The sequence below is a fragment of the Gossypium hirsutum genome, chromosome A05 (genome assembly GCF_007990345.1).
Source record: "Gossypium hirsutum isolate 1008001.06 chromosome A05, Gossypium_hirsutum_v2.1, whole genome shotgun sequence".
Lineage (NCBI taxonomy): Eukaryota > Viridiplantae > Streptophyta > Magnoliopsida > Malvales > Malvaceae > Gossypium > Gossypium hirsutum.
In genome coordinates, this window is record NC_053428.1 from 10799703 (window position 1) to 10825615 (window position 25913).

Here is a 25913-nt window from a genome sequence, read left to right on the forward strand (position 1 = left end):
ATGGTTGCTGGGATTTACCATAAGCTCTAGGCTACGTCTGGTATTGGAAGCGGAGCTTCGGGGAGCTACGACGGCCTCTATCAAACATGGGAGTTGGGGGGTGAGTAAGGTGATATCAAGGACATATAGTGTCTCAAATTGGCTGCGTCGTTGCGTTCAATGCTGGTATTACTCAAGTGGGATAGCGAGGTTCGAGTGGTGCATGTTTATCGTGGAAGCAATTGTGTAGTAAATGGGATGGGTGTTCTGACTACTGTTTAGGATGCAATTTTTTCGAAACCTGCTTTTGAAGGTGTTGTAACTAGCAGATGAATATGCGCAAGGACTAGCATGGTCGACAACAATAGCAACTTAACTGCATGGTTAGTCTATTTTCTTACAAAAATATGATACCCAATAATTTTTTAATATTTCATAATTTTAATGATTTTGGGAATGTGAAATTACCCCATCCCCAAAGTAAGGGATATTATGCACCCAAATTTATTTGAATGAATGTATTTTAATTTATTGCAACAACAACAATACAAATCAAGTTAATCTCAATCTACGAATATATAATTATCATTTAAATAATAAGTAAAATAATTATATGCAAAAGGATATGCAAAAGGATTTTATAAGATGTAATTTTATTTCCGAAAAGGTAAAATAAAAATATGATTTGTTGTATATGTATTTTAGTTAAGATAATATCACTTGACATTGAACTTAATTAGATTGAACTTAATTAGATTTTATTGGGTAAATAAAAATATTTTATATTAAAAGTATATTAATAAATGATTATTAATGAAGTAGTAAAATTTTTTTATATAAATTTGTTGATATTATGTCCAATTTTTAAATAATGTTTTTAGGTTGTTTTATTGAATTATGTAAGAGTAAAAAAATAAAAATATTCTTATAATGATATTAATTACTCTTCACAATAAAAGATTTATTATAATATACATAACTAACAATATGAAAACTAATTATCAAAAAAATATTAAGAGTATGATAAATTTTACTATTTTATAAATTTCTTGTCAAATCTACTTATTTATTTGGGTGTTAAAACATAATATACCTTTAAAGAATATAATATATATAAATTTATTTTTCTGCATCTCGTGAGTCCAAAAATTCTGCACCTCCAGTATTAAAACTTAAAAGTTTTTCGATCGTTATTCTTAAGCTCACAATAGTCGTGTTTAAACTTTTAAAAACTGATTCAAATACAAATTTGAATATAAAAAATTCAAAAAAAAGAAAAACTGTGACCGAAAGAGTAATTTTACAGAGTCTCGTGTCCGCTCCTTGCACAACCTGGGCCCCACAAATTACACTGCTCAACCAACGGCGATTATAGTATGTTAGCTCACTCGTTAAAATGGAGCGTACTATAAACGATCCAATAATTACGTGGAAGCTGTTGAAGTGAACCGCAAAAGTAACGACGAGGGCACGGAGTTGAGCGTGGGAAAGAAGAGGTTTTTAAACGTACAATTCAAAGAACCTCTCTATCGCTTTTCTGTTTTGGGAGGGGATTGATAATGATATACCCTACGCACAGCATTTAGTCCCGTAATTAAAATTCAAAACACCATTTTATCATTTGGTTTGGTCTCTCGCCGGCACTCGGCAGAGAAACAAAAAGCAAAAAAAAAAAAAAATAAAGAAAGAAAAGAAAAATAAGAAGAAAATATAAAATATCTCTTCTTGTTTTGGAGCTCTGCATTTGGGTAGATCAAATCGTTGATAGAAAAAAAATTTAAAGAAAAGTAGAAATAAAATGTCTGAAGAAGAGAAATTGTTAAAGGAGGCAAAGAAATTGCCATGGGAAGATCGGTTGTTTCACAAGAATTGGAAGGTAAGGAACGAGGCTAACATCGATTTAGCTGCTCTATGCGATTCCATCACGGATCCGAAGGACTCGAGGCTCCGCGAATTAGGTCAGTCTTTTATGTTTTTGTTTGTTTTTTTAAAAATTTTCTTAGGTTTTCTTTTTTTAACGACTCGGATCTGATTTACTCAATTGATTGGTGGATCTTTGTGATTTTCAAATGTACAGCTCCATTTTTCAAAAAGACAGTGGCGGATTCGAATGCTCCGGTGCAGGAGAAGGCGTTGGATGCTCTGATTGCGTTCTTAAAAGCGGCCAACGCTGATGCCGGAAGGTGATGCCGTTTTCCCTTTTAAACTTCTGGATTTGTAGGGTTGCTTTTGATTTTTAATTTGGAGTTTGTTCCGATGTTAGGTATGGGAAGGAAGTATGCGATGCCATCGTGGCGAAATGTCTTACAGGCAGGCCTAAGACTGTCGAGAAGGCTCAGGCAGCGTTCATGCTCTGGGTGGAATTGGAGGCTGTTGAGGCTTTTCTGGTATGTTTGATAATTTATTAACACTATTATTCTTCTAAAGCTATGTGTGATCCAGATTCTAGTTTGATTAATGTTGATGGAGTGGTAGTAGGGCAACAGAGGAATAAGTGTTGAAGAAAGAAGAACAGTGCCTGATCTGTTAGTCTCATTGCAATGCATTGCGATTGTTCATTTATTTTTGGTATATTAATTGAAATGTGCTTAGCTTTCTCACCTTATATAAGGTGACTTGAATAACTCAAAACAGAAGTATACAATCATGAAAAACCTGCCCTAAGGATGACTCAAAATGTTGTTGGATTTAGGTTGGATTCTCATGCTACTTTCTCTTAAACGTGCTAGAATTCTCAGCTGTATAGATATTTACTGAAAATGAAATTAAAACTCTGGGTGAAATTGCTCTTGCACTTTACCTTTTTTTTTTTTCACTTGACTTGCAGCAAACTTCATAAATGCGGTTTAGGAGAAGGTCTAAACCTGACAAAATTTAAGTAACTCCAATGATTGAAATGTATAATTTATGAGATTGAGTGCTGAGTGAAATGGTTCATAAAGTACTAGGATACGAGGGGAAGATGAGTGATGAATATGATAGAGAGACTACTGCTATCTATTCTAAGTTGTTTAAGTTATCTATTTCTAAGTTGTTTGAATCATGTAATGTTTTCTGAACATTGTACAGATAAGATTGCTACTTTTATTTAGTAAAAGTGAACTTACTGTTTGCATGCATTTATATGTGCCCTGCCCCATCTTTCTTCTTTATTTAGTTTGTTATATATTTAAATAGAATATTATAAATCTATAGATATATTGATTGTTAGTTTTATTTTATAGATATAGGCCGACTCATTATATAGAATATTAGATATATAAAAGGTTTCTGTATATACACAGAGCCTTTATCAGTTAATCCTTTTCATATTTATTCTATATAAGTCTTTTAAATTCTATGGACAAATTAAAAAAGACAAGATCTCTAAAGAAATATCTGAAATAAAAATTAGATAGAATATTTCTTTAATTTCATTTATGTGACGGGCTTCTACCAACATTTTGCTTTATCTCTATTTCTCTCATTTTTCTTTAGGTTATATAAGGGCATTGATACTGTCTGGTTTCTTTTGTCATAAGAGGCGGATATAAGCTTATTGTACAGGGATTCTAAAATAAAGAAATATCTGAAATAAAAATTAGTTAGAATATTGCTTTAATTTCATTTATGTGAAGGTTTTTTACCAACATTTTGCTTTATCTCTATTTCTCTCATTTTTCTTAAGGTTATATAAGGGCATTGATACTGTCTGGTTTCTTTTGTCATAAGAGCGTATCTAAGCTTATTGTACAGGGATTCTGAGATGACTCTTTAATTATGCAGCTGTGCCCAATTCTTACCTTTCTCCTGTATTTTTTTTTGGGGGGGGGTTAAATATTCTTACATACCCTTGTCTTGATGGAGAAAGCATTTCAGATCTCTTTATTTGGGGACCTATAAACTGCATTTTGACCTTTCCGGGTCTTCATGTGCCTCATTTTTATTGTAATTAGTTTGTGTTTATATATAGTAGAAATGTTTTTTTCTGATCTCTTTACATGTTCTGTGGTAACTAGGATTCAATGGAGAAGGCCATTAAGAATAAAGTTGCCAAAGCAGTGGTGCCTGCAATTGATGTCATGTTTCAAGCGCTAAGGTTTGTATACAAGAGCCCCTGCGCACGTGCCATGAATTGATTCTACTATATGCTCCCTACAGCTACTTATTTTCTGTTTGTGTGTAGTGAATTTGGAGCCAAAGTTGTTCCACCTAAAAGAATTCTAAAGATGCTTCCTGAACTCTTTGACCATCAAGATCAAAATGTCCGTGCATCCTCCAAAGGGCTGACTCTTGAGCTTTGTCGTTGGATTGGAAAGGATCCTGTCAAGTCAATATTGTTTGAGAAGATGCGTGACACTATGGTAAATAGTATTAAGATTAGTCTGTTCTAGACATGCACTTTTCCAGTTATATTGAAATAATTTTTTTTTTTGTTCTGCTGCTCAAAGAAAAAAGAGCTTGAAGCTGAGCTTGTGAATGTGACTGGGGCAGCCAAGCCATCTCGGAAGATAAGGTAAATCCCTTCAGTTTTACCAGTCTAATTTTGCACTATGCTGTGTATGGATGTGTTCCAATCGACGCCTTGTTGTATGTATGTTTTTATCTAGAGAAGCTTTGTGCTTTCATTTCATTGAGATTTGAGGCTAGGTGGTGGTGCTTTAAATGTAGGGTAAGTGAATAAAGTACTTTGTAAGAGTCATATGCATTTCTTTTGAAATCTCGAGGTTGACCGAGCAATATAACTCTGGTTATACACGAAGAAAAAGAGACAAAAAGAAAAAGAAAAAGAAAAAGAAAAAGAATCTTAATAGTCATATGCAGTTCTTTTAAAATCTCGAAGTTGACAGAGCAATATAACTCTGGTTATACACAGAGAAAAAGAGAAAAAAAGAAAAAGAAAAAGAATCTTATGCCAAGCTCCAGAAATATAACATTTAAATAGTAAGGATCATTTTGAGCTGTCAATTTTCAATCATTAAAATTGTGCCAAAAAGAGCTTGCATTTTTTGACAACTTAGGTACAGGTTCAAAATTTTAGATATTACGGTCAGGGATTAGTAAAACTGTTATCTTTTAGATATTCAAATAATTGATTGAATTCTTTTCACAGTCATGAATGTTCATGTGTATTAACAAATTCATCGTGAGACTATTAGAATGTATTTGTGAAGTTTTGTTTTCTTCTGTCTTATACAGCTGATGAATGCATAACCCTATTCCCTACAACAGTTGTATTTGCATTTTTTCCTTGTGACTATTTGTCTTAACATTTTATAAGTTTATAGTTCAGTTTGCTTGCAATGTTTCCTTCAGGCTTATTATATATTTATCTCTAAATTATCTTTTTCAGGTCCGAGCAAGACAGGGAACCAGAGCCTGAAGCTGTGTCTGAAGCTGCTGGTCCTGGCCCCACTGAAGAATCTCTAGCTGATAGTATGTATTTTGTTGTGAACTTTTGATTGCACAATTTACTGACATTTAAAAGAAATATCTAATCTTGTACTTTTGGCTTGTATATCATATTGTCAGCTCCTCAGGAAATAGATGAATACGAGCTTGTTGATCCAGTTGATATATTAACTCCTCTGGAGAAGTCTGGATTTTGGGATGGAGTGGTTAGCACCGTCCCTGAACTATTATTTTGACAAACTGTAACACTTCCTTTCCATACTAGTGCTTCTGAAATTGGGAATTAAGCTGCTTACTATCTGTTCTCTTTAAAAATACCATCTCTTGTAGAAAGCTACCAAGTGGTCAGAAAGAAAGGAGGCTGTTGCTGAACTCACAAAGCTTGCATCAACAAAAAAGATAGCTCCGGGTGATTTTACGGAAGTTTGCCGGACGTTGAAGAAGGTTTTTTGATCTGCTCCCATCTCTTAAAAATATTGCACTTGGCCCTTGTAGTGGGACAAGACAATTTTGTTTCAACAAACAGGGATGGGCATTTTCTTAATGTTTCTACTACATGAGTATCATCATATTTACTACTTACAACCTAATGCTCCTGTTTCTGTTTCTCTTTTAGCATGCAAGTAATTCATTTGTCTTTTTTATCACATTCAACCTGGTCTTTATCATACATCTTTCACTTGTATGAGGTTGACATATCTTGGCATGGGTTATACCACTTTTACTACTTATTTATTTATTTATAAATCCTCCTGTATTCTCTGTTAGCATCTGAGAGGTACTTTAATCTTTTATACCCTATTTGGAATCTGAAACTGAGATTCAATTGCACTTTTCTTGATTTACTTGATGATTAGTATAATGGCTATTTGTGGCTGTTGAGGCATTTTTGAGTACAAGGTTATGTTGACTATAAAGCATTAAGTTTGTGTGTGTTTCTGGGTATTGGCTTACCTAGTTTCTGCTTTGTTGTCGTGGCTTGTCAAACTCTCCTTTAAGTTTTAACCATTATGTTCTGTTGTGCCATTGCTATCATGATTTACCTAATTTGTCTCTCTGCTTGCAGCTTGTTACAGATGTAAACATTGCTGTTGCAGTTGAAGCCATCCAAGCTATTGGAAATCTTGCTCGGGGTTTGCGGACCCATTTTTCTGGTAGTTCGCGCTTTTTGTTGCCAGTTTTACTTGTAAGTGCAATATAACTTGTGTATTCATGAAAGCATTTAATTGTATATTGTATTCTTTTCAAATTTTGAAACTATGCCTTCACTTGTCATTTTTTGTTTATCATCAAATCATTTGGTTGTGGAAATTTTGTTCACCAGGTAAAACTGAAGTAAAATGTTTATCTTGTTGAAAAACTTGGAAAGAGCTTTTTATTTTTATTTTGAACCTTTTCCTGGAACAGTTGAAGCACAAAGTAAATGCTAATCTAATACTAACATCTATGTGGCCTGATTCATCATTACCTGAAAGTAAAATTGTTTGTATTCCTTGGATGCTGTTTTTTTTGGCTTGTAGGTGTTGCTTGTCTATTAATGTTTGGATCTTTAGACACCTGATGAGGGCTGTTTTCTTTCTGTTTTAGAAACTCACTCAAAAGTACTTCCATTTGTCTCCATATTATGTTACATGCTATTTGATAAGCTGAAGAATAGAATGCTGAAAATTTACCATTGAACTGATTCTTATTTATTATTTTGTAGGAAAGATATGATTTTATAGGGATTGTACATTAAGAAAAATTGAGATGGAAAGACTAGATGGAAAAATTGAGATGAATATCCAACTGCATTACGAAAATACAATTCAATTGTTTATCAAATTACTCCTTAGTCCTGTGTCATTTCTAATCACATTGGTCTGGGCGGAGTCTTGTGGTGAACCTTACCTAGCTATTAGTTTGGTATAACTTATTGCATATATTATTTCTGCTATGTAAGAAGAAAATTGCTGCAACTTGTGAATAATGTTGCTTCAGTATAATAGATAAGCTGCTTTTTTTTTTTTTTTGCATGTGTTCTCTCTCTTTTCTTTCTCTTTAGTGGTGCTAACCCACATGTGTTATCCGTTTTTCTTTGGTTTTATATTCAAGTTAAGCCCTTCCACCTCTTGTCAACTGGTTCTGTGTTTGATGCTTAATATGATATCAATGCCCAGGTGTGTTGAGGTTGTACACGTGTAGGATCTCTTGAGCTTCATGTCAGGGTAGTGTTAAGTGGTGTTATTATCCCACAAATATTAAGTCTTAGGTTTCTTGTCATATATTTCAGGTTTGGTCTCTGCATAACGACAACTTGTATTAGGTTGGATGTGTATTATTGTATCAAAGTATGTTTTTCCTGCCAACTTCATGTGAGATTGTCCATGAGTAGGCTTATGTCGAGTTACGTGTGAGGTGTTAAGCAGTTTCATTCCACATCTACCAAGTATTGTTTTTTTTTTTTGATCTTATGTTCAAGTTGGGTCTATGCGTAGGCAGACATTGAGCTACATGTAATATGGAGTGTTAAGTGGTGTTATCTCTCATTTATCGAGTCTTGGGTTTCTTGTGATCCTATATTTAAGTTGGGCATCTACATCTGTTTCCAAATTTGTTCTAGGTTAGAGACCTAACACCTTTCTTCATTTTTTACATATTAACTTGTGGTCAAAAAGCTTTTCATGTATTTAGGATCGCCCTTCTCTGGACCTAACCTGGTAAAACAAATTATAATGATTTTTATTTTTATGTCCCCTGGGCTCTGTGCTTTATTTGAGTTTCTTGGTACCCTTTCCTCTGGAACCAAGTTGCTGTTTTTTGTAAAATTTCATGCAGTTAAAGGTCGTGAAAGTTCTCAAATTTACTTTTGAGTATTTGTCGGATATGTAGGGTTTTTATCAATTTCTTTTTATCCTTTATATAAGTGAAATAGGTAATTAACGTAATGTTGTTGCTTGTATGGACAATTTCTTCTTCTATAGGAAAAATTGAAAGAGAAAAAACCTGCTTTGACTGAGTCACTCACACAAACTCTTCAAGGAATGCACAAAGCAGGGTGCTTAAATCTGGCAGACATTGTGGAAGGCAAGCTACTTATTTTATTCACTAATTTATCTAGTTTTCCTTATTGGGTGAACTATTTGTAGTCTTTTTTACTTCCGATGAAATCACTTTCTGGTTCTTCTAACTTTTTTTTTTCTTGTATGCTCTCTCATGTAGCAGTTTTCTTATTACTGTTGTTTACTGAAGCTAACCCTTGTCATATGCTGGCTGTCAAAGCTATTGTTTTTTTAATACGGTTGTTTATTGCAGATGTTAAAACTGCATCTAAAAACAAAGTTCCTCTTGTGCGTTCTTTAACTTTGAACTGGGTGACATTCTGTATCGAAACAAGTAACAAAGCTGTTGTTCTGAAGGTGCATAAGGATTATGTCCCAATCTGTATGGAGGTAAGTTCACTGTTCCTTTTATGATGCTAATTCTAGGATAGAATATTTTATGCCTGACTATTTTCATCTATCTTTACTTAATATTTGGCTGAGTCTCCGTACTGCATTGCTCTCCTTTCTCACTGATAAGAAAAATGAAAATCTAGAATAAGTACTTCAGGAGAAAGGGGAAATTCTTAGAATATTTTGAGTTAAATCATGAAATGTTGCTGTATACATGTTTAGGATTCTTAAAAATAACTTTTACGGATTCAGCTCTAGTACAAATGAATGCTCTTATAAGTATTCTCAATTTTTGTTTATTGCTCTGACCATTAGACTGCTATTAATTTGGATTGCAGTGTCTTAATGATGGGACCCCCGATGTCCGAGATGCAGCCTTTTCAGCACTGACAGCTGTTGCTAAGGTAATATTTTCACTTATTTTGTTAATATCTCTTTAATTATTCAACATATTTTACCCCTATATAAATTTTGTTGTGCTTTCTCTTAGTCTGTCGGTATGAGGCCATTAGAGAGATCTTTGGAGAAACTTGATGATGTTAGAAAAAAGAAGCTCTCTGAGATGATTGCTGGATCTGGTTCTTCTGTACCTGGTGCTACAAGCTCAGGTGTATAAGATTTTCTTTGCACTGACCATTTCAATTAGTGTTGGAACAATTGAAATTCTTTTTGACTGGTTTGGTGTAATCATTTCTTACCATCTATTATGATATTCCAGCTGCTGTAAAAAATTTAGGTGGTGGTGTGTCTTCTACAGAGGTGAGTGCACTGTTGAACCTATTGTTTTGCATTTTCCATCTTCAGTAGTCTCTTACATTTGATACTAGCCAATGTTATTTTTCTGACTAAATGATACATTCTACCTGTTCAGAATTTAGGATAGAACCTATTTGGTGCTTAATGTCTAGCACAGATGGTAAGCCTTGGAGTGTTATGTCTGAATGAGGGATTTCAAAATTTTATTTTATTTTAAAAAAGATCTTAGCCTTTTAGAATTTATTAATGCAAAATACTAGTAATTCTAATTGAATTGTTTGGATAAATAGTTTAAGAAAAATTTAGATATTGGAATTTTTTAAGTTAAACAAATAATTACAGAAAAGGACATTGATATTGAAAATAAATAATATAAAAGTATGCAATATGGACATCGTTAGATTTGTAAATATTTATAAATATTTTTAATAATATAAAATGGAAAAATATATTAGAATTAAATAAAAATGATATTTTGAAGTTTAAGTTTCTTATATTATAGTGGGATCATGTGTATTAAATGGAATTATATTATGAAGAATTCTGCAAACCACTTCTTTGGATGGAATTTGAAAAAGGAATTTGAGCTACTCAAATTGCCTCTTGGAATTCTTTAAAAATTTTAAATTTCTCCATTATTTTTACCAAATAAGTAAATTAATTTTTAGGATTTTTTTTATCTTAGATAGAAATGAAATTCCTTCTCCATTTCCCTCATCCAAACACATTTGATGTATATTTAGATCTTATCTATATTCAAAAGCAGAATGATATTATTGAGTTCGATTCATGTGAGAAAGAAGTTCTGATTTTCTATGGTGACGTGTGGATGATTTGAAGTTATAAGACAGATATTTACATGGATATTTTTATACAGTTTTCTATACTACAAAATAAAAGAAATACTTGATGTCATTTACAGTTGATATAAGGCCAGTTTGACCCATCTTACCTTTACTCTGCACATTAAGATTGTTCAGTTTTTTCACTCTACAAACATTGGCTGAGAAACTGAATTGTTATGAGATGTGCATCTTAATAAATAATTCGATTTATGGAAAAAAAACTAAAGAAGGTTTAAAATACAGTTTATGATGTTTATATTTGATTTTTCACTTTTACTCTTAACAATGCCTGAAAAGTGGATCATAAAATGAGGATATCTCCTTTCTGCCAGTAAAGATAAGTTGATGTTATTTGAAAATACAGTCAGAATTAAGATGTGGTTTTTAATGTTTTATGATTTTTAATAAGATTATTGATTACAAACAATGATGATGTGTGCTGACACTTTCATTTCAGACATTCCACTTAACTTGTCTACAAATATTTCTTTTTCTTTTTTTCCTGTTGTCTTTAATGTCATGTTAAAGTGATCACAAACTTAGTTTGTTTTTCAACTATTCCGTGCAGGTGTCTGAAGGTTCATTTGTTAAGAAATCTGCAGCTAGCATGCTTAGTGGGAAGAGGCCTGCCCCTGCAGCTGTAAGATTTTATTTTCTAAGGATAATACTGGGTTGATCCACTAACTTTTACTAGAAAAATTGAAAAAAGGTTCCTCAAGTTTTTATTGCATAAACCTAATGTTTATTTCATTGTTATAGACAAATAAAGTCCAATAGACAGAATTGTTAAATTATCTTTGCTCAAATATTTCTCATCTAGTTCATCCAAATAACTTCAAGCATTTTCTAATTGTGATAAACAAATTTTTTATTGAAGTATGTAATATTCCACAACATCAAGTTTCTAATAAATTAGAGTGTGTAGGCTTAATTCCATGCAATGAAAGATTGAGGTCTTCTGTTATTTTTTCTGAAAATTTCAGGCTTATTTGGGCAGTATTTCTGTTAGGTATTATTTGGTTTTTAAACATTTTTCTGGTGTTTTGCTGATTGAAACTTTGAACTGTTTATCAGCCTGCCAACAAGAAAGGGACTTCAGTGAAGTCAGGCAACAGTAAAAAGGTAGATGGAGCTGGACGGACGGAAACTGCAAAGTCGAGTGAGTCGCCTGAGGACATTGAGGTAAACTTATTTGTTAAAGTTTCTTTATTCTTTAATAGCTTGAAATATCTTAATATCTTTGATTTGTCTGATAACTACAGCCAGCAGAAATGAGTCTTGAAGAGATTGAAAGCAGAATAGGTTCCCTCATTCAGGCAGATGTCATTTCTCAACTGAAGAGTGCTGTATGGAAAGAGCGTCTTGAAGGTTGGTTACGGTTTCAACTTGCTCTTCCTCTTCATTATTCTACAGGGTATTTGATAAATATGGGTTTTATTGAAGGTTATTGATGATTTATAACTTGCAAATTCTTGTTGTAATGCTGATCATATATCTATATCTGTAATATTTACATAGAAAATAGCATATCACATACATAGTTTATTGTGTACATACATATAAAGTTGGCAATCGTCATGCTTCTACTCTCTTATTATTAGAAGAGGTGCTTAATTAAATTAATGCATGCTGCATAGTCAGTTTTTCTGCGTTTAATTATGTTTTGATAAGCCGCCAGCCTGACACCAATTGGCTATAGGTAATTGGGCTCAACATGAATATTATACCACAGGAAATCCAAGACTAAAGATGCAGGATAATACAGTTTTAATGCTCCCCCTAATGTGTGGGTCCTTGTTGAGCTACACTTTTTTTTTGGGGGGGGGGTTGAAATGCTTCAAAAGTTGGACCTTTTGATGTCAATTGCAATGCTCTAATCAATCAATTAGATAATAAAATTGGGAAAAAAGTGAGTTAATATAAAGGTGCTGAATTTATTAATCATTAGTAGGTATAGCTTCTATTATTAATTTCTTAGTACTAATGTCAATGTTATCTCGTCTACTTATTTCTTTTTACTTGGATGATAATGTGGCTATATTATATTAGAGAGTGAAATGCAAGTTACCAATGTTTTAGTTGTTGTTTTCTTGTACATTTTTTTAGTTATATAACTTTTAACTTTTTATCTCCGCATATGAGTTTATATATATACTCTTAACTTGATTACAACTTTGTCATGCGTTTTTTGGTGATTATTGGATTTAGAAGAGGCTTAATCTCTTCTCTTTACTAATCGATAATGCTTGTATGCCAAGTAAATAAATTCTTGTACTCTCAGTTGCATGTAATTTATATGTATGCATCCATTACTTTTTAATTCACTGCTGCAAGGGTGAAGGTTATGGTCTTTTTCCACTTCTAAGAATCACTAGAATTTCTATGACTAGGTTGTGAATATTGCAGTATACAGTACAATATGCTTAATCCAGATGGATGGTTTGACTTGCCAATCTGATTTACTGGCATCTAATGCTTAGGTTCTTATTATTTTTCTTTCAGCAGAAACTTCTGCTAATTACTAAAAATTGCTTCCAGGATAAACCCATTTGGCTTAAGGTTTTATTTGAGTTTTATTTTCTCGTGCTCTTGTGTTACCTATGAGGCTTTGCATAAAGTGATTAGGCTCTTGACCATGTTGTTTTTTATATTTTGATTTAATTTCTTGAATTATTGATTTGAACCTTTTCCAATATAATAATGTCATGAGCCAAATGCTTCAAATATGACATTTTTTGCTTTCAATAGCGTAGTTAAAATTAGCTAGCTGTTTTGCTAGCTTACATTATTTTATATTAGCTTAACTTTCTAATTGGGTACCCAAACCTCTCTGATTGCAGCCATATTCTCGCTGAAAGAACAGGTTGAAGGTCTCCAGGACCTTGATCGGTCTGTTGAGATTTTGGTTTATTTGCTATGTGCTATTCCTGGATGGAATGAGAAAAATGTTCAGGTATATGATGATTTTTGTGGTTTATAAATGGTAGCTTGTCTTCTTTAACCTTTCTCTCTCCCCTCTGTTCACTTAGTATTGGATATCAACACTCTTAAATTGAACCTGCAGGTCCAGCAGCAAGTTATTGAAGTTATCACTTATCTGGCCAACAGTGCTGCAAAATTTCCAAAGAAATGTGTTGTTCTTTGCCTTCTTGGTGAGTGTCAGTTTACTGTATTATCATAAAAAAACAAATATGATCTGAATCTATAATGAAATTTAAAAAAAAATACTTGGCTTTTAGAATTTGTTTTGGTTGTCCTGCTATCAGTTTATTGTATGCTTGTTTTTGTGCCTAAATTTTTGTCTATCCTGTTACAAAATATGTGTTCAGTCCGTCATTAGGGTACCTGTTTGTATTTTGCCCAATTGACAGGTATAAGTGAAAGAGTGGCAGATATGAAGACTCGTGCTCATGCTATGAAGTGCCTCACTGCTTTCTCCGAGGCAGTAGGTCCAGGATTTGTTTTTGAGAGGGTAAGATCAAATATTACACACTGATGATTAACGCCTACGTTGATATCATTTTAGTCGGTTAAGCATTTATTGAAGCAAAGATAAAGAATTCTTTGTTCTGTTACGTTTGTTTGTAGTTTTATTTTGCTTTCTCTTGAATACTTCATAAAGAATTATTTATTGCAGCTTTATAAAATAATGAAAGAACACAAGAATCCCAAGGTTCTTAGTGAAGGTTTATTGTGGATGGTCTCCGCTATCGAGGATTTTGGTGTATCACATCTGAAGTTGAAGGTATTTCTACCATCTAAATTACTTTTACCATTACTCAATTTTATATGTAACTGCAAGTGTGGTTTACTACATTGATACTAACTGTATTTGCAGGATCTAATTGATTTTTGTAAAGATACTGGATTGCAGTCGAGTGCTGCAGCCACCCGAAATGCTACAATTAAGGTTTTGGGTGCTTTACATAAGTTTGTTGGTCCAGGTGATGAATGATGCCTGACATTATCCTATTTAGTGTTGTGTGTCCACCTTCTTTTCATGATTCAACTTTCTATGAATATCCTTTCTCACAGATATCTTTTTTTTGGTCACACATTTTCACAGATATCAAGGGGTTTCTTACTGATGTCAAACCTGCATTGCTTAGTGCACTGGATGTTGAATATCAAAAAAATCCATTTGAGGTAAGTATACTATGATGGTAGTCCAGTTATTGTGTGAATTGATAGACCAATAAATTATTCTGAAGTGAAATAAAGTTGGGGACATTAAAGCAATATCTTTTTGCTTTCACTCAATTTTCTCGTATGCTCAGTTCTGGTCTAGGGGTGAGCATTCAGTTTTTTGGGTCGGTTCAGTCAGTTTTATGAACTTAACCAACAACCTCCAACATAACTGAACTGACTGACTGATTTAGGCTTTACTGACCTAACTGAACTGACTTAACATCAGCCAATTTGGTTCATTAAGTCGGTTAACCGGCTTACTTTTTATGTTTTATAAAAATATAGTTAAATCATTTAAATTACATTATAAATCTATTTAAATTAAACAAAAAGTAATATATATTAACTCGGTTAGGTTCTGATTTTTAATAACCAACAATCAACCGACTTAACCGAATGAGTTGGCTCAGTCGATTATCTCCGGTTTCTGCTCACCCCTAATCTGTTCTGTCTCAAGTTCAATGGTAAGTGGCCACATTCTAGACAGTTTCTGTGAAGAGGATATTGATGATATTTTATGCCGTTCAGGGTACTTCCACTGCTCCAAAGAAAACTGTCAGGTTATCAGAACCATCCTCTTTGTCTGCCGGTGGACTAGATGGTCTGCCACGTGAAGATATTAGTGCGAAGATCACTCCTACCCTGTTAAAGAGCTTGGAGAGTCCTGATTGGAAGGTATTGCTCTCAATATATCTGATTTCATTTGCACTTTACCTCCTTGTGTTTGTTGTGCATTTTGATGCATGATTGGTTCCCTTAATTAGAATTTGTGGTGTTTTACCTTGTTTTTTATTCATTCTAGGTGCGTTTGGAGTCTATTGAAGCTGTCAATAAAATTTTGGAAGAGGCTAACAAGCGCATTCAACCTACTGGAACTGGTATGCTATGGGTTTCACAACTTCACTGGACTAATTGGGGGTCATCTATATTGTTAATTGGGGTAAGCATTCTGATCATGTGCGTTATTGACTGCCAGGAGAGCTATTTGGTGCTCTTAGGGGCCGGCTATATGATAGCAACAAAAATTTGGTTATGGCAACTTTGACTACCGTTGGAAATGTTGCATCTGCAATGGGACCAGGTGTCGAGAAAGCAAGCAAGGTTTGGCAGACACAATTTATCATTTAAAAGATATTTTATTCTTTCAGTTGCTTAGACGATCAACACACGCATGATTTGTTAAATGCAGGGAATACTATCAGATATTTTGAAATGCCTTAGCGACAATAAGAAACATATGAGAGAGAGCACTTTGTCTACTTTAGATGCTTGGAATGCAGCTGTTCATTTTGACAAAATGGTGGCTATTTTTCTGCTCTCAATCTTGTAGTTTTTACTAGCTTTGTTTTTAGGTATCTAGAATAATTCTGTTGTTTTAGGTTCCTTATATCACATCAGCACTAACAGACTCCAAGCTTGGGGCGGAAGGACGTAAAGATCTTTTTGATTGGTCATCTAGGCAACTCTCTGGACTTAGTGAATTTCCTGATGCTGTGCATCTGCTCAAACCAGCAGCCACAGCCATGATGGTAAATTTTTCTGAATGGATCATATCCCATGGCTCCTCTTCCTATACAATTTTCTGATTCATTTTACATTTATCTTCATGTCTGGAATTTCTTGTAGGATAAATCAGCGGATGTTCGCAAAGCAGCAGATGGATGCGTTACTGAAATTTTAAGAGTTAGCGGGCAGGAAGCGGTATGCTACCAAACTTATTTGTATTTGTTTCTTTTTGTTGTTGTATTTTCCTCCATGATATTGGCATTCATTTGTGCTTAGAGTGATGCCTGAGCATCTTAGCGTTTGTATATCCCATCTTATCAGATTGAGAAGAATCTTAGAGATATACAAGGGCCAGCTTTAGCTCTTATCCTTGAGCGGGTAAAACCTTATGGGTCTTTCCAAGGTATCTTTTTGTTTTCTTTGGCTTGTGTACCACCCTCTTTTGTCTCACTTCCCATTCCCAATCTTTTCAGATGCTTATCTGTATTTTTTTTTCTCAGAATTAGTTGAACCATCCAAAGGAGGTTCTATTGGACTGGTATCAAAAACCAACACAAAGGTTGCAAAAGCTACTTCCAATGGTGTCACAAAACATGGCAATAGAACTGTAACTTCGGTAGGTTTTTATTGCTCTAGTTAGATACTCTTTCAATTGGAAGACTGCTAATCAATAATATATATATTTTTCTTTTAATATGGCTTTGAAGAGAGCCATCCCAGCGAAGGGATTGAAACCAGATACCATGTTGCCTGTTCAAGGCATATCTGTTCAGCCTCAAGCTTTGTTGAATGTCAAGGATTCAAATAAGGTATGATTGGGTGATTTATTAATTTGAGACTTACTTGGAGCATATGAATACAATCATGCACGCGTATTCTGTGCATAAATGTTCATTTGGCCTTTATCACAGGAGGAAAGGGAGAGAATGGTTCGAAGGTCGAAGTTTGAAGAGCCACGAATTGAACAGATCCAAGATCTTGAGGTTTGTTTTCCAAAATGTTTGCTTATTAAAATTATCTGTTTTCTCAAATTAATATTGATTTCTAAGAGTTTTGGTCTTCACACGTTTATTCCAGAATGATATGATGAAGTATTTCAGAGAGGATCTACATAGGCGCTTATTGAGCACCGATTTCAAGAAGCAAGTTGATGGTCTTGAGATGTTACAGAAGGTTTTCCACAATTACATTCTTTTTCATTTGGTTGTGTTGTGTTAGTACTTTTCGTATCTCAATCTTCCCAAAACAACTGCAGGCACTCCCTTCCATTGGGAAGGAAATAATTGAAGTTCTGGACATACTATTGAGGTGGTTTGTTTTGCAGCTATGTAAATCTAACACGACATGCCTTTTGAAGGTCAAATCTATGTTGGCTCTCTGTTAATGCTTTAACTTCATGATTTGTCCTGTACAGTTGACAAATAATGGGCATTTTGTTACATAATGGTCATTTGCTTTGCATTTAATAGGTGCTGGAGTTTCTTCCAGAACTTTTTGACTCGTTGAAGGGTGAAGCATATAGTTTGACGGAGGCAGAAGCTGCCATTTTTCTTCCATGCTTGGCAGAAAAGGTATGGTTCATAATCTTCAATTACTTCATTAGCTGTATGTAAAAATGTCTTTATTTCTGTGAATGTTGTTTGATGGTTATTTAGATTCTTTTGAGAAGCATGTTGTATGCTACCTTGTACTGTGCTTTCATAGCATCATTGTTATTGAGCTTTTTGTACTATGATTGTTAAATACTTTCCTAGCTCACTGCCAAGTTAAGGTAGCCAATTTTGAGTATTTTAATACTTGGGTACAGCAACTTGCCAACCTAGTTACGCTTTCAGACTTGCGAATTAAATTACTATATTTTATATGTAACATGGACATATAAATAAAGCATATTCAAGTTTCGTCATGCTGTAGCTTGACAATCATGGAGCCAGCCTGAGTTCAGATCCAATTCCTTCTTCATTTTGACCTCAATTTGAAAAAGAAGATTGGCTCTGATCAAGCTGAGTTTTGAGTTTTTGGTCAATTCATCGAGTATTTGTAGTTTTGATTAAATCATACTCCTACCTGGATTTGATATTTGCACGTTTTGCAAATGGTCTGATTTCTAAATTTGGTTGCAGTTGGGGCATAACATTGAGAAAGTTAGAGAAAAAATGCGGGAGCTGACAAAGCAAATAGTTCAAGTGTATTCAGCCACAAAAATCTACACTTACATTTTGGATGGTCTTCGTTCAAAGAACAATCGTACTAGGATAGAATGTGTTGATCTTGTTGGTTTCTTTATTGATCATCATGGGGCTGAGGTAAGAGGGTTGTTTCTCTCATGGATTTCTTTCTTCTAAAATAATGGTTCTAAAAACAACTCTAGTCTGATAGAGCTTGTCGATTTTGTCGATTTCTTTTTGATCATCATGAGCTGATGTAAGACATTGGACTCTCTTGTGGTCATGCAATTCTTTCTTCTAGAGTAATAATTTCTTTCCTTTCTAAACAGATAAGTGGACAACTAAAATCATTGCAAATTGTTGCAAGCTTGACAGCAGAACGAGATGGTGAAATTAGGAAGGCTGCCCTAAATACACTAGCTACTGGATATAAGATTCTTGGTATGCCCTAAATGCAATGCCTATACTAATATAATGTTGTTTGCTGCATAAATACATGTTATACCGAAGAGCTTTCTTTCAAAGGCGTATCTTTGTGCTGGTCATTTTAGCTCATTTCATTTTTAGATTCCTCCTCGGCTTCTTGATTTTACTTTGTGATTGTTGAGATGCTTGAGTTTTCATTCAAAAGTGTATCTTTTTGCCGATCATTTCAGCTCATTTCATTTTTAGATTCCTCCTTGGCTTCTTGCTTTTATTTTGTGATTGCTGAGATGCTTTCAATCTGTTTAGGTGATGACATATGGAGATATGTAGGGAAGCTGACAGATGCTCAAAAAAGCATGCTAGATGATAGATTTAAGTGGAAGGTCAGTGCATATATTTCCTTTTATATGTTAATGTTTCTTTCTTCTCAACTTAATATGTTGTAGCAGGTTCGAGAGATGGAAAAAAGAGGGGAAGGCCGACCTGGTGAAGCAAGAGCTGCTCTAAGGCGATCAGTAAGGGAAAATGGGTATATTTCTGCCATCCTTTTGATGTGAGGAGTTCCTCACAGCTTTTTGATTATATGTTATAAAGATTAAAATTACAAGTTGAAAAGGTTAGGCTTTTTCTGCTATCAAGTTTTATGTATGGTGTCAACTAGTTTCTGCTCTATGAATCTTAACTTCTTTGATTCTCTAAAAATTAGAAACTTGATGGACCATAAAGATTAAAATTACAAGTACACAAGATTAGGTTTTTTCTGCTCTATGAACCATAAGTTAATTTCTTTGATTCTTTTAAAAAGTAAAAACTCAATGGTCCATAATCTGCTCACTTAATCTTTTTGTGTTCTCTTGTGTAATGTGATGCCTTGCTATAAAATTTCTGGTTATGGTTTCTGTAGAAGCAGTGGAGGTTATTTGGCTGTTAAATTTATTTGGGAAGCTTTTCCTATAAATTAAGCTGTATGCCCATGTAATCTGTATGTGACACGTGATTGAAATGGTCATTGATTTTGACTCAGACTAGAGCATAATATCCTTAACTGTGAGATTGGTGAAAACCGTGACCCCCATTTCATTTTACATGACAATTTTTTAGTGTACCACAACATTTTTATTGTTTGTATGGTGGACATGGTAGGTATCAATTAGTGTTGTGCCTTTCCTTTGTTTCTTCTGCCTGGATGTTCGAAAGATATGGTAGCTTCCTTCATTTCTTCAGATTTTAATCACTTTGTCTTTTGTTTTTTTTTTATTTGCCAGACCTGATGTAGCTGAGCAGAGTTGTGAAGTTCCACAGACTATTTCCAGGTAAATTTTTTCAAGGTTCTATTGATTTTTTATCATCTTTTATTGCTATCTAATCATGGACTGTCTACATATATTCATGTTGAGTTCCTCACTCGCATTCTTTTTAATGTCTGTAAAACCACAGGAAAAACTATGTGCAACCTGACCTTAACATGGAGAGACATTTAACGCCTCGGATGCTTGTTGGTGTCAGTGGTCCCTCAAACTGGAATGAAGCTCTTGAGATCATTTCTTTTGGCTCTCCTGAGCAGGTTCCTAGCTTTGTCTAATTATAATTGTTTCTCTTTCTTAATATGATTTCGACCTAATTAATAAGAAGGGACAGAGTTGTCTAGCCAGAGAAGGATCTTGGTTGACAGTTCTTGACTCTAGCATTAGTTTTTCAGAATGGAATTCAGAACGTTTTATTGATTTATCTTGTAAAATATTACCCTTCAGTCTTAAATTTACAATGCTCAAGACGATCAAATTGAAGAGACATCTTTCTTTGGAATGGTTGGACTTCATATATTTAAGCAATATGTTTAATGGTAGTGAAGAAACAAATTATAAGTACCTGGCAGCTATCACAGGGAGCGTGGTATTCTTTTCTGTTAAGGAGTGTTAAGAATTGGATTCTAATGTTTCTGAGTAGATGCAACTGGCATAACCTTAGTGGTTGACTCAAATGAAGGCTCTTCGGTAGGTAGGTGGGTGGTGTTTTCGTGTATGAGTCAGGGAAGTTGCTTGTGCTATTAATATATATTGGGTTGGTTATGAGATTATGACCTAACTTAATATTGCTGCAAACCATTCCTGTGCTAGTTGTTGCTCTGATGGATCTGTATTGCAAGATCGGCATTAAGATTTTGTCAATTATGTTATTTCTATCCATGCTTGATATGGTTTTCTTATTACTATTTTCAGTTCCTTTAGTTATTACTTGTTTGGAGACATGATTGCTTTGTAATTTATGTTGTATTGCAGTCTGTTGAGGGAATGAAAGTTGTCTGCCATGAGTTAACACAGGCCACTAATGACCCAGAAGGCAGTTTGATGGATGAACTAATGAAGGATGCAGATAGACTCGTTTCATGCTTGGCAAATAAGGCAATCAAACTTTTTAGTTTCATTGTGATATGATTATTAATTTCCTTAAGCATTGATTTCTTTATGCATAGCAATAAATAATTTATTTTGTTAGATTCTTTTTAAGAATGCTTTTTCTGTCTGTTCTATAACCTTTCATTCTCTGTCTCCGCTTAATAGGTAGCCAAAACTTTTGACTTCAGTTTGACTGGTGCATCATCAAGATCTTGTAAATATGTTCTAAACACGCTTATGCAGGTGAGAACAATCTAAAGTACTAGTAACTTCTATAATAGAATTTGGGATTTTCGTTGGGGATCGTATATTCTTTCTTATTTTTTGCTTAAGAGTAGGGTGGTGGTGGTGCTGGCTTGTTTGGGGAGGGGGTGCTGAATTATTAAAGAATAGGGTGTACATTTGGTAACTGGATGTAGTGAAATTATTGATTTGCCTCATGAATAAAAAACCATTTTTATGTACTTGAACTGATGGTAAAAAGTTATTTTATATTGATTCTATCTAAGCAGTTATTAATTTTTTTACTCTTTTCATTTTAAGAAGAAACTTGGTATTACAGGTTGTTTTGTTGCAAAATACTAATTCTTTTGAGTATCTCTTGACAGACATTTCAAAATAAGAGACTTGCACATGCTGTCAAGGAAAACACTCTTGACAACCTTATTACAGAGCTTCTGCTTTGGCTTTTGGATGAAAGGGTTCCCCATATGGATGATGGCAGCCAACTTCTGAAAGCTCTGAATGTCTTAATGCTTAAAATTCTGGTTGAGCTGCTTTAAATTGCTTACATTTTTGCTTCAAATTTATGTTTCTTCCTTGGGTTTTAACTGATGATTGTGCATGCAGGATAATGCTGATCGAACCTCATCCTTTGTCGTCCTAATTAATCTATTACGTCCTTTAGATCCTTCAAGATGGCCTTCACCTGCAACAAATGAGACTTTTGCAGCAAGAAATCAGAAGTTCTCTGATCTGGTTGTCAAATGCCTTATCAAACTCACAAAGGTAATATTAAGTCTTGGTGCTTCTAGGAACATTTGTAGTCCGAAACAATCCTATTTATGAATAGAGTGTCAATCATTATCCACTAGAGGAACTTAATAAAGTACGTGAATTAGTTTTCCCTTCAATTATTATTTTTGTTGACAAATTCATTTGTTGAAGACTATATATATTTTTTCTATAAAAAGGAGTATTTTTATGTAGCCATCCAGTATATTATTATCCACAAAAGCAACTTAAGAAATTAACAAAATTTTCCTTTCCATAACCGTTTTTGCTGACATATTAATTGGTTTGAGAATATCTTTCTTTATGTTGCCATCCATGCATGTACCAAAAATTAAATTGCTCAGGTTTTGTATATCATGTCAAAGATATCTTGCCAATAACAGTACTAACATTTGCCAACTTAGTATTCCATCTTACAGTAGTTTTGTTGTAACAGTTCTGCTTTGGTGTCTTGGTATACTTGCAAGGAGGCCATTTATGTTGGCTATGATGTCATTAATCATCTATTGATATGTTTTCTGATTTTATATCTAGAAGTAATTTATAATTTCCTTGTTAGTAATTACTGATGCAATATGATAATTTTGGCTTGAAGATAAATGGAAAATCTATATGCTTATCATTATTGAGGGACTTGGTATATGTTGAAGAAAATGCGTTCAGTTTATGCTATGGAAATTTCTGTATTCAACTGTACATGTTTATGCTTTGGTGGTTGTCTACTTTATTTTAATGATACCATCGGGTACATTCTCTCTTATGCAGGTTCTTCAAAGCACAATTTATGATGTTGATCTTGACCGCATCCTTCAAAGTGTCCATGTCTACCTGCAAGAACTAGGAATGGAAGAAATCCGGAGAAGGCATGTCTTAAATCCAACATCTTTCTTTTTCTATTGTGTTGAATGTTAATTTTTATCCCGGTCTTGTATTTGATAAACTGATTTCTGGTTACCTTATCTTCCTTTATGGTTTGGATAAAAGAGCTGGAGCTGATGATAAACCATTACGAATGGTAAAAACTGTTCTACATGAACTTGTCAAACTTAGAGGGGCTGCAATAAAGGGTCACCTATCTTTGGTGCCCATAGACATGAAGCCTCAACCAATTATTCTTGCCTATATTGATCTCAATCTTGAGGTAGTAATAAACTTAGTAAATGACAACATTCTTAGTTTAACTTGTAGCAGCATCTTTTTGTAACTTCCAATATCCCTTATGTTTAATTTAACAGACTTTGGCTGCGGCAAGAATGTTGACATCAACTGGCCCTGGTCAAACTCATTGGGGTGATTCTGGAGCCAACAATCCAGCACCTGCCACAAATTCTGCTGATGCCCAGCTAAAAGTATTATATTTTTCCATAACTAGAGTTATGATTGTCCTTGATTGCTATTATAAATATTTATTATTCGTTCAACTCTGTTTCGCCCCATGTCTTCTTACAGCAAGAACTCGCAGCAATATTTAAGAAAATTGGTGACAAGCAGACATGCACAATTGGTCTCTATGAGCTTTATCGCATCACTCAGCTATACCCTAAGGTCATTAATATAGTTTCTATTATACATCCCGAAGGTAGCTTAGAAAACTGTGGAGACTGATATTTTTATATTGTTACAGGTTGATATATTTGCTCAGCTCCAAAATGCTAGTGAGGCATTTCGGACTTATATTAGAGACGGCTTAGCTCAGGTTTGCATGTTTGCCCTTGTTGAGTAAAATTTTAATGGTTGGATGTCATGTTGTGCTTGCTAATAGTTTTAGTTGCATTGCAGATGGAGAAGAATGCTGCAGCAGGAAGGACTCCTTCAAGTGTGCCAATGTCAACCCCTCCCCCTGCTTCTCTTTCTTCTTCGTCACCTGAATTTGGGCCTCTGTCCCCTGTTCAGACCAACTCTTTAAATGATTCTAAATTATCAAGTACAAAACCTGAACCAACAAGCTTTAATTTGCCACCATCATACACTGAAGACAATCGGGGGGGTGGTAATGCTGTAAATACAGCAAGAGTTCGTGCCCCTGAAAATGCATTGGCAGACCAAAGAAATGAGAGATTTATCAGTGGGGGTATTTTACTGTTGTGTTTTATTATTGGTTATTTATTATTATTGTTATTTTGTTCATATGTATATATTTTTAAGGATTTACCATGGAAGCATATTGTTGAAAGTGCAGTAACCAGTGGCACATTGGACGCAATCAGAGAGAGGATGAAGAGTATGCAACTAGCAGCTGCTGGTGGGAACATAGATGATTATGGAACCCGGCCCTTGATGTCTGTCAATGACAACTTAAATCTTGGACTCTCATCTCAGACACGTACATTAGATCCTCATCCTGGTATGGAGAATCCGGCACAAGGAGGTGTACTTCCTATGGATGAGAAGGCATTGTCTGGGCTCCAGGCACGGATGGAAAGACTAAAGAGTGGGGGAGCACTTGAACCTCTTTAAAAATATTCTTTTTATGCTTTTTTCTAGGCCTGCCATCGAAAGCCGTTCTTGTAAATGGAAGGGAATTAACATACCGTAGTTACCCATCGAAAGCAGCCACTGTTTCTCCTGTTCTTGGTTGAAATGCCAGCCAAGTAGATTTAGCTGTACCGAATTTTCTTTAATTTTAGAAAATGCGATACGCTGGTTTCATGAATTCTATTTCTGTTCGACATTAGTATTCAGGCATAGGTAGGTATTTGGTGATAGACTAAAATTTTGTTGCAAGAGTTGGATGGGATGGAATCAAACGTTGGCTTTACAATATTGATAACTTTGTAATTGTGATTCGATTTGCCCGTAAATTGCAATTAAACCCCGTGATTGCTTCTACCATCTCCTAAAGTTTGCGCCACCAATTGTTGTAGAAACACCATCGTCATCGACTGCATGCCTAACTTGTTCAGTAAATTTGAGTATAGTCTGATCCTCTATATGCCACATTCATCATTTGTTCCTGGATCTTTCGCACTTGTTCCCTATTTATCTTGAGGTTCATATATCCTAAAGCAGTAGCCTTGCGGTTCCTCATTGAAGCTTTCTTGTCGTTGTTGATACTCTATTTGTTTTAGCCATGACCATCCAAGAAATAAAAGAATGTTAGTGGTGTCTGATGTGTCCAATACAACCTGACGCTTACTGCGTCTAGTGGCGTCTCGCACCGTAGTTGCTGAGTAGGATGGACGGACCACCCAGCCCATCAAACCAGGTTTATACGTAGATTTTGAATTTTAAGGTGACCTACAGTCAAGGTAGGGTTTTTCATGTCTACCCTTCAAATTTGGATCATCTGCATTTCTCAATTTATGTTTCTTTACCGCTCATTATGCTGTCTCGATGATAAATCATATATATAGTAAGGTGCATGTTTACCTAGTAAATTTTTGTTGGCATTGATATCTAGTGTAAAGGGTTCTTTGGTGGAGCGAACATTTGAAACATAATTCATCGAGAGATGACAGAGAGAGATTGGAGTTGGTCCGTTAACACTCAGTATAGCTGCAAGTAGTGATTAGTAAGGTGGAGAGCTAGTGGAGGCTGAGTGTGCTGAGTAAAAAAATAGGCTAAGAGAGCTCTAGAGGAAGTTTCTAAAATGCCCAAAAGTTTCACCATATGTGGTAGACAATGTTTCATCTTGATGTCCACTAAAATAATTAAAAATTTGATTAAGGTAAGTGTATCTATAAATTAATAGTATAGTTACGATGAGTAAAGATATTATTCCCACAAAAATTAAAAGTAATAGTAATTACCGTCTTTCTATTTTTTGATCGAATAATTCGAGTGATTGATTAAAGTTAAAATTATATAAAT

At 34.4% G+C, this 25913-nt stretch overlaps 1 protein-coding gene across 1 annotated transcript; it reads left to right on the top strand.

Moving 5' to 3' along the window:
• The first annotated feature begins 1569 nt into the window (after positions 1-1569).
• LOC107960760 (protein MOR1) lies at positions 1570-24932 on the top strand. The gene is made up of 54 exons (XM_041113319.1): positions 1570-1937; positions 2057-2162; positions 2243-2366; positions 3978-4057; positions 4145-4322; positions 4410-4474; positions 5312-5394; positions 5491-5576; positions 5701-5814; positions 6437-6556; positions 8334-8436; positions 8665-8801; positions 9143-9208; positions 9295-9412; positions 9523-9563; positions 10974-11045; positions 11480-11587; positions 11668-11773; positions 13246-13358; positions 13470-13557; positions 13777-13877; positions 14043-14150; positions 14244-14349; positions 14472-14551; positions 15122-15268; positions 15396-15471; positions 15570-15694; positions 15783-15893; positions 15973-16122; positions 16220-16294; positions 16421-16502; positions 16600-16715; positions 16807-16908; positions 17011-17082; positions 17177-17272; positions 17355-17456; positions 17569-17670; positions 18223-18405; positions 18597-18708; positions 19000-19076; positions 19143-19222; positions 19959-20006; positions 20131-20257; positions 20973-21095; positions 21255-21332; positions 21698-21856; positions 21939-22097; positions 22869-22966; positions 23088-23244; positions 23339-23452; positions 23553-23648; positions 23728-23799; positions 23883-24174; positions 24283-24932. The coding sequence occupies exons 1-54, from the start codon at positions 1778-1780 to the stop codon at positions 24558-24560; spliced, it is 6072 nt and encodes a 2023-aa protein (XP_040969253.1). The 5' UTR covers positions 1570-1777; the 3' UTR covers positions 24561-24932.
• Positions 24933-25913: the final 981 nt, after the last annotated feature.